The sequence below is a fragment of the Canis lupus genome, chromosome 11 (assembly GCF_048164855.1).
Source record: "Canis lupus baileyi chromosome 11, mCanLup2.hap1, whole genome shotgun sequence".
NCBI lineage: Eukaryota > Metazoa > Chordata > Mammalia > Carnivora > Canidae > Canis > Canis lupus.
Genome location: NC_132848.1, coordinates 15,196,280 through 15,208,580, shown reverse-complemented (window position 1 = coordinate 15,208,580; position 12,301 = coordinate 15,196,280). Strand labels below are relative to the sequence as shown.

The following is a 12,301-nucleotide window of genomic DNA, read 5'->3' as shown; positions in this document are numbered from 1 at the left end:
CTGGATCTTTGCTGTAGTAATAAATACAGTTCTATATTTACACATCTTATAAAACATCTCATAAATGTATTTTTTTTCAATTCCAAGTTAAAACATCTGATCAAAATAAACATGCTTATATAAAAATAAATCTACCTAACGGTCTTTTGGTTTGGATGTATTGAAGCTAATGTAGTATAACAGACGTTACAAATTAATCCTTTGACCTTTAGTATTTAATGATCTTGCTTCATAAGATACTTAACACCTGTATTACGTATGGGATAAGCAGAGAAGTCATGTTCCTGACATCAAGTGGGTTGGTCCAGAGAGGACACAGCTAAACCCAAGCTAAGTAAAAAGGCTACGTCACCACATCCCCGGTTGAGTCCAAAGTGGTTTCAGACATCATTGCATGGAGCTACCAGCAATGTGTGTGCGAGAAGCTTCTATGCCAGTGGATTTCACTTGTGCTGGTTTGTGTTGGATCAGTTCCTTAAGATGCACATCGGTTCGGACCACCTGATAAAGCCTCCTGCAAGGAGCCTGCACTCCCTTGAAGACCAACCAACCAACCACCCACCCACCCACCCAAACCCCTCCCAGGTTGCTCGCCGTCTTTCCCAGGTATATCCATCGCCGGCAATGGACTTTTATTCTGAGCTCTGCACCGCAAGGAGGCGACCATGAATGCGACAAAGCAGACCTGGCTCCTACCCCGAGAGCCTCGGTGGCCAGGTACGCATCTAAGCTCATGTTCCTTTCAAAGCACTTGTAGGCAGTTGTACATCAGCAGGAACCACCTGCTGATACATAAAACCTGGCGTCTCTAAGACTGACATGACTGTAGCTCGTATAGCCTTGCATTATCCACTGGGGGGGTGGGGGGGTGGGGCTGGAAGGATCCTTTGTGAGGAAGGGCAAAGGGCGGGGGGGGGGCATTAAAAACAGAGTCCTGCGGGCCATGGTCTTTCCTTACTGCCTGTTGAGGACTGTCTTCTGCAAAGAGCTGCAACATCTTCTAAGGGTCTAAGACGTGACTGTAGGTCATGAGGCCTTGCACTATCCACTCGGGGGAGCCCTGGAAGGATCCTTTGTGAGGAAGGGCAAAGGGCGGGGCGGGGGGCGGGCATTAAAAGCAGAGTCCTGCGGTCCCGGCCTTTCCTTCCTGCCCGCTGGGGACCACCTTCCATCTAAGCGTCTTTTCGGGTCTAGGTCTTCTTTGGTGAGCAGGTGGCTCCGCCCCCGGCCCCCAAGTCGTCAGCCGGGCGGGTTGGAACCGTGGAGCGTCTTCCGGGAAGGCTTGGCGGCACCGCCCCGGGGCCCGCACAGCAGCGGCGGCGGCGGCGGCGGCCGCCCGGGGGCCGGGGTGGGGCCTGCGCTGCCCGCGGGGGCGGCTCGTCCCCACCCCCACCCCCACCGTCATCCTCCCCGCGGGGGGGGGCGGGGGCGGGGGCCGCGTCAGAGGCACGGCACGAAGGGCACGGAGGGCAGGCGGCAGCCCTGCGGGCCGGGGCGCGGCGGCGGGTCGCGGGCCGCGGCGACCAGGGCCTGCGTGGCGTCGCCGGGGGCCTGCTTGTCGGCGTCGTCGGAGCTCACGGACGCCAGGCTGGGCTCCCTGGGCCTGGGCCGCCGCGGGCCGCCCGCCGGCGCCGGCCTGAAGTGCGGGTGGAAGAGGATGTAGAGCAGCGGGTTGAGGCAGGCGGGCAGCGGCGCCAGCACGAGCAGGACGAACCTGCTGAGCTCGGGGCCCGCGGCCGCCACGCCGAGCAGCGCGCACAGGCGCAGCAGCGCGGGCGGCCAGTACAGCACGCAGTTGGCGAGCAGCAGCAGCGCCGCGTGCCGGGCCGCCGCGTCCCCCGCGGGCGCGCACAGCAGCCGCGCCGCCGCCGCGCCCATCACCGCCGAGCACGCGCCGTTCAGCAGCTGCAGCGCCGCCGCGAAGGCCGCCGGGCCCGCGCCGCCCGGGGGCAGCGCCAGGCACAGCGGGGACGCGCCCCGCGCCGCCGCCCCGAGCAGCGGCCCCGCCGCCACGGCCGCCGCCGGCAGCGCGCACAGCGGCCCCGCCCGCGCGCCCCGCGCCCCCCGCGCCCCCCGCGCGCCCCGCTGCAGCGCCGCCGCCGTGAGCACGAACACGGCCGCCTGCGCCGCGAACAGCGACACGCACGCCAGCAGCCGGCAGCCGCCGCCCTGCTCCCAGCGCGCGCCGTGCCGGGCGAAGCTGCCGAACGTCGCCGCGTCCACCGCCGCCCGCGCCGCGCTCGCCGCCCCGGTCAGCAGGTCGGCGGCCGCCAGCCAGCCCAGCAGCCGCTGCGCCGGCCACGCGCCCGCCGGGGCCCGCAGCGCCGTCCACGCCACCGGCGCGTTGCAGCCGAGCGCCAGCACCGCCACGGTCCACACGCCCACGCGCGTCAGCCAGCTGCCCAGCAGGTCCTCGCACAGCTGGAACGGGCCTGCGGGCGGGCGGGCGGGGGGAGCGGGGGCGTCAGCAGGGCCGGCGGGACCCGGAGGGAGCTCCGCCCCCAGCACCTGCACGCCGCTCCCGGGACACGGCCTCCCCCCCACCTCCACCCCCAGCACCTGGAGGCCGCTCCGGGACACGGCCTCCCCTCCCACCTTCCCCCCCAGCACCTGGAGGCTGCTCCCCCCACCTCCACCCCCAGCACCTGGAGGCTGCCCCCCCCACCCCGACCTCCACCCCCAGCACCTGGAAGCTGCTCCCTCCACCTCCCCCCCAGCACCTGGAGGCTGCTCCCCCCACCTCCACCCCCAGCACCTGGAGGCTGCTCCCCCCACTTCCACCCCCAGCACCTGGACACCGCTCCCGGGACACGGCCCCCCCCCATCTCCACCCCCAGCACCTGGAGGCCGCTCCCCTACCTCCGGACCTCCGCCCCCAACACCTGGAAGCTGCTCCCCCCACCCGGACCTCCACCCCCCAGCACCTGAACGCCGCTCCCGGGACACGGCCCCCCAGCCCCGGACCTCCACCCCGCCGCCCCCCCACCCCCTCGGCCCCTCCCACGCCCCGGTCCCCCAAGCACCTGCGGTGGCTCCCTCGGACACACGCTCACGCCCCCTCATTCCCCCACCCCGCCCCTCCAGCCCCCCCAAGCACCTGCGGCTGCCCCCCCACACACACACCCTACCCACCTTAGCCCCGCCCGCCCTTCAAACACCTGTGGCGGCTCCCTCCCCCACAGGCCACCCCCTACCACCACCCCGCCTTCCAGGGACCTCTCGGTTGCTTCCCCGGAAACCCCTCCCCGCCTCTGCCCCTCCAGGCGCCTTGAGGCTGCTCCCCTCCCCCCAAAAAACCCCTCCTCTCCCCCCTCCACTCCCCCGTCCACTCCCCCTCCCCCCTCCCTTCCCCCTCCTCCTGCCAACACAGGCTGCCCGCTGGAGCAGCTACACGCAGAGAACCGCGGGGTGGGGGGGTGGGTGGGATTTAAGTCCCTTGATCCCAGTCCCCCAGGGACGGAGGACTCGGGGCCAGCTGCAGGGCCAGCTCTCCGGGGCTTCCCTCTACATGTTTTTCTAGAATGCCTCAGGAATGTTCTGGAAGCAGAGAAAGAGCATCTCGAGGACGTACCCCACAGGAGTAGAAGAGGCAGGGTGGGTAGTGTAGAGGTGCATTTCAGGAAAACCTGGTCTCAGGTTGATAAGGACATTTGATGTCTGAGAGCAAGAGACAGGCTAGTTGTTGAAACTAAGATCTCAGCCCTTCTCGGCTGTTGTTTTCCTTTCGCCTGGCCCACCCTGTTCCTGGGACTGGGATAGCTCTGTGAGGTCCATATACAGGATTTTGCTGGTCTGTATGGACTGTTATTTGCTTTAATCAAATGGCTATTTAGGGAAGATGACACTTTAAAAAAATAAGTGATAGGGACGCCCGGGTGGCTCAGCGGTGGAGCACCTGCCCTCGGCTCAGGGTGTCATCCCGGAACACAGGGATCGAGTCCCACATAGAGGGCCCCGCGGGGAGCCTGCTTCTCCCTCTGCCTGTGTCGCTGCCTCTCTCTGTGTGTCTCTCGTGAATAAATACAAATTTAAAAAACTGATGACGTGAAGCAAGACAGCTGTATGCCAGCTCAGGCTGGATGGCCAATATCTAGGCAGATGCTCAGGTGAGGCGCCTGGGTGTCTCCGTGGGTTAGGGTCAGACTCTAGGGTCAGGCCCGCGTCGCTGTCCCTGGTGTGGTCCGGGGTCAGCGGGGAGGCGGCTCGAGAGCCTTTGCCTCCCCATCTGTTGCTCAAGGACACCCCCACCCCATGCTCCCTCCCTCCCTCTGCCTCAAATAAGTAGGTAAATAAATAAAATCTTTTAAAAACTGGCATACGCTTTTAACTACCCGACTGACTCCTCCGTTTTCACTGATCTGAGTCAAAGGTCTTCCGCAGAAACCCTATGACCGGACACTGACCCCAGGGCATGGGCGTCTCTATCCTAAAGGTCCCCACGGGAGGGATAGAAGAGCCTCGGAAGCAATTCTGCTGGGACAGGTGGCGGGTATGTCACCCCGACCTCAGGGGCAGGGCGGAGACGCTGCTCGGCTCACCTGGGGCAGGTGAGCACTGCGCCGAGTGGAGGGCTTTCAGGTCTTCCTCAAAGTCCAGCAAGAAATCTTCAAGATCCCGCTCATCTGCAGGAACGAGAAGCCCTGTAATGGGGGTTCTGGGTCTCTTGGCTGGAGACCACATCCCAGGGGAGAGAGGCCTGCATTATCCTCAAGACACGAGATGGCGCCAAGGGAACTGAAGGCCAAGGGTCCCGCGTTCCCCCCGGGGCTCTGGCTTTCTTGCAATCTATTCTGGGGATGTTCTCCTCGAGCTACTGGATGACACAGGATTCCGGGGAAACGGGGGTGAGGGAGGGAGCCCCAGGCCCCCCCCACCCACCGCCGTAGCGCCTCAGCTCTCATTCTGTTCCCTGCAGCTCACGAGGGCCCCGAACCGCACTGACCTCACACTGGGTGCCAGCCCCCCCAACACCGGGGGAGCCTCGTGGGCGAATGTTCTGGGCTGTGCTCTCGGGGCCCAAGAAGGAGAACCAGGTGCAGTGAGTTCAGCCTTTCCGGGAGATTGTGCTTAACAGAGGACCAAGCAGGACACTAGTGGTGCTCGGTTTAGCGCCTAGTTCTGCAATGGGAGCTTTCTGATCCAACACACGGCATCACTGCCCTTAAAAATAAACTCCTTGAAGAACATTGACTCTCTTGTTATCGTGTATCCTGGCACACGTGAGGCATGCTTACCTTTTTTTTTTTCCCCCTGAGTGACTATAGTAAAAATTAGCATGGATGAGGCAGGGAGCAAAAACTCAGGGAAAAACCCGAGCGAGATGCCTCCTGTGGCCTCAAACAAAAAAGCCATGGGCTACAATATCAGCTCCTTAAACTGATGCGTGTACATGAAGAAATGGTGGGGTGCCTGGGTGGCTCGGTCGGATGAGCGTCTGCTTTCGACTCCGTTCATGATCCCAGGGTCCTGGGATTGAGCCCCGCATCGGGCTCCCCCCTCAGTGGGGAGCCTGCTTCTCCCCCTCCCTCTGCCTGCCGCTCCCCTGCCTGTGCTCTCTGTCTCTCTCTCTGTGTGTCAAATAAATAAATAAAATCTTTAAAAGAAAAATAAATGAAGTAACATGCAGACAGACACAATCACACTTGCTTGGGAATCAACAGATCATTAGGGCCCAATGGAGGAGAAGCCCGTCTGTGCAACTCTGTGCAAACTTGCAAGGCTGGCAGGGAGAGGCGAGTGGGAGCCGCGTGGCGTCTCCCCATTCCCACACGTGTGGTTTCAGGGGCATTGCTGTCTGTTTAAGTAAGCTCTTACTTCAAGGGGAGCCAAGTGCCTTACAGACATTATCTCATTTCACCTTCGTGACAGATACCTCTGCGGGGGGTAGGAGGGGAGAACGTTTCAGAATTAGTTGGATAAGAAGTGGGGTGCTTAGGCCCTTCTGCTCCCATGCGGAGGCGTCTAAGTGCCTGTACGGTCCGCTTCTCTCATGCCGTAAGAATAAAAATGGATTTTATCTTCTGGAGAAGGACGCTCAGAAACACGGCTAAAAAAATAAAGCCAATGAGGAGGAGGCCCTTTTAAAGGTTTGTGAAAAAAATAAATTAAAAGTTTGTGAAAATACTGGTGATGATTAAGAATTATCCCCGAGGATAGTACATGCTAAGGGGGATTGAATTATTAATAAAAGTATGAAGGAGTCACCTACAGAAAAGATGAACTTTTAGAGTGAATCTTAAGGGGTATTTCTCTTTCTCTGGGCGTCTCTAAATACTGGGATTGTGTACCGTCTTGCTGGGGCTGCTTACATAGGGACTTGTCCCGAGTTCAGATGACCCGTTTGATGATTTTTCAAGACCCTTCTGGATAGGATTTCATCACTGTGACGTAGCAGGTCTTACCTTGAACTTGAAACATCCCGGCATCCTTCTTATGAAGGTCATCCGTACTGCTGTTGTCATCCTTAGTCCACTGATTGGAGATTTTATAGACATTCTCACACACCCCAAATACACAACACTGGTAAGCATAAGGCATTTCTATGACCCTTCAAATGAACGAAACCAAGCAAAAAACACAGGCTTAAAGACACAGGTTGTCAAATACCGTCTTCATCTTCTTTCACTCATTAATTCTGCCTTTGGGTCTTAGCCTTAATTAATAATCTAAAATAATGACTGTGTACAAAGATGTTCATTACTGCGCTATTTATAATAACAACGGAGTCATTAAAAGTTATTGCCATGAAATGTTGATAGTTGCTGAGCTTGGGCGATGCACAGATTCTATTATTGTCTCTACTTCGGTGCTTGGGAATTTCCATAATAAGGAAGTCGAAAAAGAACTGCTAGGAAAATTGTAGCACCATTAAAAAGTGCTTATAGTGTGACATAAGGTAAAGCAGTGAGAACATGATGTAAGTCCGTATACGTACTGCGGTTCTAACTGTTAAAAATATATCGCAAACAACGAAGGAAATACAATAAAAAGTTGTTTGGGGGGCATTTTTAGATTTTTTTACTCTCTTCTCCCTTCCTAAATCTCTTTTGGGGTTATGGTTCTAAAAGTATGTAAACTGTAGTGTGTCTTAAAAAAATATGCATGTATATGTACCCCCCCCCACATACCTACTACATACATATATGTATATATATGGTCTTTCAAGGGATTTTTTTTAAACAGAAATATGCATAACAGGTTTTAAAGAGCATTACTTCCTCAAAGAAATAGCCATTTCGGACATTTTATTAGAATGTATAACAAGCTAGGTAAATCTTAAAAAGTAAGCAGGACTGCGATCATGTTATAATGTTATTTAATTACGTGTCCTAGTTTCTACCCCATGGATCGGTGGTTTTCCAACTCTTCCGGTGAAGGCTAGGATGCGGGGGTTTGGGGGGCATCTTCGAGGAAGAAAGGAACTGCGGTCAGGATGACGCTCTCCCCCTGCAGGGGTCGTCCTAACCGTGCCGCAGGGGTGGGGGACTTGAGGGCATGAAATGCAATTCAAAGGAGTCCCATGACCTCATAAATTTCGAAAACCACTCTAACACGTCTATTATTTCGCATGACCACAAATGTATCTTATTAGTTTTAATGACAAACTCACTTGAGTTCTGGAAAGTTTTCAGATGATATCAAGCTCTGTAAGGCATGATTTCCTGTTAATTTTAAGTGAGTTAAACCATGTAACCCCGTTACAGGAAAGGACGACAGGCGGTTGGACGACAGGTCCCTGCAAAACATCAACAATTGGCTTTTGGTCTGTGTTAGCAGAAAGTGTCGATGTTAAAAAAAAAAAAAAGAAAGAAAAAAAAAAAGAAAAAAGCAACCTAAAGATTATTAAACTGCTCCATAAGGACACCTAAGCAGGGTCCATACCCTGGCAGTAGAAATAACCATTTTGGGCTTAGCTCCTGATAACTTTTAGGTTTACGATCAGAGTTGCAGGGCCGGGGGGATGTCTCGGGGGCACCTGCACTGTCACTTCTGCGTTCAGCTGCATTTTGCCTGGTGGGGACATCAGACATCAGAAGGAGCTACAGGTCATCCGAGAAGTGCGGTGGAGCGGATTCAGCTTGGGGTGGGGGAGGCGCTGTGGGTTTAGTCCCTTGGGTCCCCGCGCCCCCGGCTGACCAGCTCCTTCCCTCTCGGTCCAGTCGACAAGGGACAGGCTGGAGGGAGTCCCGCGCAGAGGAGAATCGGGACAGGAAACCTCTTCGTCGGGATGGCAAATAGGAAATGAAATCCCTTTAGGGGGCACCCGGGGGCTCAGTGGTTGAGCAGCTGCCTTGGGCCCAGGATGTGACCCTGGGGTCCTGGGATCGAGTCCTGCATCGGGCTCCCAACGGGGACCCTGCTTCTCCCTCTGCCTGTGTCTCTGCCTCTCTCTCTCTGTCTCATGAATAAATAAATAAAATATAAAAAGAAAAGAAAAGAAAACCCTTTGGAACTGAAATGACATCTATTTTGCCCCACCTGACTGCTCAGAGAAAATGGAAAATTTCACCTCAATAACCAGAACCAGCTGCCACGCAGATCGTCAATTAGGTGGGTCAGGGCCCATGTGGTCTTGGTGGGGGGGGCCTTGGAGGAGGGAGGGCCTCCTAGGGGGAGGGTCAGCAGGGGCGTGGGCTCCCCCCCCTCTGGTCCCATCCAGCTCCAGGGTGCAGAGCACTAAGGGCCAGGCAGTGTGTGCATCGTGGCCTCTTCAGCAAAACCAATGTTTCCGATGAATTTAGGTGGCCCCCAATTACATAAAATATGCCACCAACGAGCCATGAAACACTCACAGCTTTCTTAGAGATGGCAACGTGGAAAATGCATTGGGATGAATGATGGCAATTTTGTTCCAGGCTAAATTCCTATTAAAAAAAAAAAAAAAAGAAAGGCAAGTGAGAGGATTTTACATATATATAAGATTGTGTGAAGTTTTACCACATATATTCATTCTTCTGCCAAAACTTAGCTTCCATTCAGGACAAAACACTTAGGCCATCACATCAGCCTCGAGATACAGATGTCTATAGTACAAAGTGACTAAGGCTGGAGCTTTACATCAATCTTGTTTTAAATTAATCAAGGGAATATTATTCAAGAGGATATTTTAGATTTTACTCTGCTAAAAAGTTGACTTAAACATGCTCGTTAGATTTTATGAGGGCAATTCTGAGATGAGTGGGGGCAGAGGAGGAGTTAGGGACCTCAGCTTCGGAGGGTCTTCCTCTGACTACCAAGTAAACTTGGAGAACATCCTGGAAACGTAATGAAACTCAGCCACACGCTGTGGCTGAGTTTGTCAGGTACGTCGGGGCCGCAGGAGAAACACTGAGAAGTATTAAAAAAAAAAAAATCCCAGTAACAGAGATGCACATTTAAATTCTTAACTGCAAAATAAATCAAAAAGGGGCTAATACGTTGGGAAGTCAAATTCTTTGATTACCAGGAAAAACCTACAATTCACACTCACACACACACACACACACACGCACTGAAATGGAGATGATTCAGCAGGAATAAGAACTTACACATTTCAAAGAAAGGAAAAATGAACTTAAATTTTGTATTTTTAAAATGCCGAACTGGGGATGCCCGGGGGGCTCAGTGGTGGAGCATCTGCCTTGGGCCCAGGGCGTGACCCCGGGGTCCTGGGATCAAGTCCTGCGTTGGACTCCTCCCAGGGAGCCTGCTTCTCCCTCTGCCTGAGTCTCTGACTCTCTGTCTCTGTGTCTCTCATGAATAAATAAGTAAAATCTTTAAAAAATAAAGTGAAATGCCTAACTAATGGGGATAACCAAGGTGTAGGCCTGTGAGGAACCTGAAAGCGGCCACCATCCACTTCCCGGTGGCTCGTATGAGGCCGGCCCTCCTGCGTTTCCCTAGGGAGATGCTCTTCGCAGAACATTCATAGTCGAATGTGAAAGGCTCCCTAACCTGGATGAAACTTTTTATTTTGGTCCATCATGGGTCTGGGAACCGAAAATGATTTTGGCCACGAAGGGGGGGTGGAGGCAGTGGGAAGCTCCAGTGGAGGCTGGGCAGTGGGAGGAGGAGAGCGCCCTCCAGCAGCTCACAAAAGCTCGAGGGCCAGGGGAGCAAGTCATCCCCGCCCCGCTCTCCAGCGTGGCCCCCTCCTCGGCCCTGGCTGTGACCTTGACCCTGGCCGCGACCTTGACCCCTGCCCCCCCGCCCCCCCGCCCCCCCCCCCCCTCCCCGGCTGCCGGGTGGAAGCTGGCCCCGCCAGGCCCCTCACCGACACACCCTGGGCGGCCAGGTGCGCATTCTGGCCGCAGGTACCGAGGTCATGACTGCACACTGACCGCTGGGAGGTTAGGAGCCCAGGGTGTTGTTTCTGCGTGGCTCTAACCCTCAGCTCGGGGCTGAGGCCCAGGCAGTTAGTGCCTCTTTCAAAGCTGCAGAATGAGGTCAGGGGCTGGCCTCTAAGCCCAGCTGACACAGGGTCTTGGCTGTGGCTCAGAACCTGCTGGAAGCTCTTCAGTAGACGGTGCGCTCGGGGTTTGGGTGCCAGATACCCAGGGCTGCGCTGTGCGGGCCACACAGGACAGGCCTCAGGGCCGGGGACCCTGTGCTTCTGGCCCGGGGACGGCCACCATGGGGCAGAGGCCTGGCGATGCCTGGGTGCATCGGGGGCTGCAGGACCAGGCTGCGGTCGCAGTTTGAAGGCGGGGCGGGAAGGGTCGCCTGCACCTGGAAGGAGACCCTGAGGCTGGGGGCGCGGTGACCACGCTGGTGCCCGAGCCACAGTGCGTGCGGAGGATGGGATGAAGAGCGGGGCGGCGTGGGGCACAGGCCGCTCAGGAGGGCGGGGACCCGGGGCAGAAGCCTGGCCCACCTGGGGACAGGTGGGTGACCCGTAAACTCTAAGGAGCCGCGGGAATTCAGGGGGACTCAGACTCTGGCCTTCAGGGCCTTCTGCTGTCGGTAGGGGGCCGCCTTTCATTTCATGTGACTGTGAGAAAATCTACGTATGCATTTCCTGTGGGGACACTGGAGTTCTGCGACAGCAGCGACTTGCCGGGCTGCAGGGACCGTTACCAACTCTATCCGCCATTTAAAATGGGACCGACTTTGGGAAGCAGCCAAAACTCCAACTGGGTGACCACGGCAGGTAATGGAAATAGGTTAGGGATTTTTGTTTTATGTCTGTTAAAAAAAAGTGCAAGCACTTCACAAGCTCACACTCGTGACAAATAGGGAAAGGGCAACACGTTTAAATTCAGAACAAGATAGTTTTCATGGTAAATTTTTAGGAGAAGATAATTAAGGATAAATTTAAAATGTTTGGAGGACGAGTATTATTTTACAAAGGTGTAGGGACGCCTGGGGGGCTCAGTGGTGGAGTGTCTGCCTCCAGACCAGGGAGTGACCCTGGGGAACCGAGATCGAGTCCCACGTTGGGCTCCCTGCATGGAGCCTGCTTCTCCCTCTGCCTGTATCTCATGCCTCTCTCTCTCTATTCTCTCATGAATAAATAAATAAAATCTAAAAAAAAAAGACTATTTTTCAAGGGTATAGTCTCTTAAGTATTAAGAAGAACTTCGGGGTGGGGGGCGCCTGGGCGGCTCAGTGTGTTGAGCATCGGACTCTTGATTTCAGCTCAGGTCATGATCTAAGGGTGGTGAGATGGAGCCCTGCCAGGGGCTCTGTTCCTGGGGGGAGTCTGCTTGAGATCCTCTCCCCTCTCTCTATGCCACCCCTCCCCCTGACTCTCCCTCACTCTCTAAAATAAATAAATAAATCCTTTTTTTTTTTTAAATTTCATTACTTGAGAGAGAGAGAGAGAGAGAGCACGAGCGGGGGTGGGGGCAGAGGGAGAAGCAGATGCCCCGCTGAGCAGGGAGCCCAACGTGGGGCTCACCCCAGGACCCCGGGATCATGACCTGAGCTGAGGGCAGATGCTTCAAGGACTGAGGGACCCAGGTGCCCCAATAAGTAATCCTTAAAAAACACAAAGAAATACTTTAGAGAAAAAAGCGTTTTTAAGAAAATATACCAGAATTTAAAGATTAGATATTGTCATTATCCATCAGAATCACATTGAAATTCAGTTTTGAGATGAAAAAGATTTAACTGCCCCAGAAAACAATCTGTTACCAAGGTGTTTTTTGTTTTTGTTTTTGTTTTTGTTTTTTTGTTTTTTTAGATGTATGATTAATAGATGGTGTTTTCCCTCATGGAGTGGAATTAGATACTCTATTTACAATTCTTAATCATCTGGTCAACAGGAGCGTTTGCCACGGCAGTGGTACTCAACCCTTGGGGTACTTGCTCAAAGTAGAGT

At 54.9% G+C, this 12,301-nt stretch overlaps 1 protein-coding gene across 1 annotated transcript in view; it reads right to left on the bottom strand.

Annotated features, from left to right (window-relative positions):
* Positions 1 to 1,425: 1,425 nt before the first annotated feature.
* LGR5 (leucine rich repeat containing G protein-coupled receptor 5) overlaps positions 1,426 to 12,301 on the bottom strand; it is a 127,190-nt gene continuing 116,314 nt past the window's right edge. Inside the window, exons 14-18 of the mRNA XM_072768773.1 lie at positions 8,793 to 8,864; positions 7,610 to 7,735; positions 6,402 to 6,547; positions 4,539 to 4,622; positions 1,426 to 2,432 (exon numbers count right to left, since the gene is read on the bottom strand). Coding sequence (XP_072624874.1) covers positions 1,441 to 2,432; positions 4,539 to 4,622; positions 6,402 to 6,547; positions 7,610 to 7,735; positions 8,793 to 8,864 — 1,420 coding nt within the window. The 3' untranslated portion in view covers positions 1,426 to 1,440. The remainder of the gene's footprint in view (positions 2,433 to 4,538; positions 4,623 to 6,401; positions 6,548 to 7,609; positions 7,736 to 8,792; positions 8,865 to 12,301) is intronic.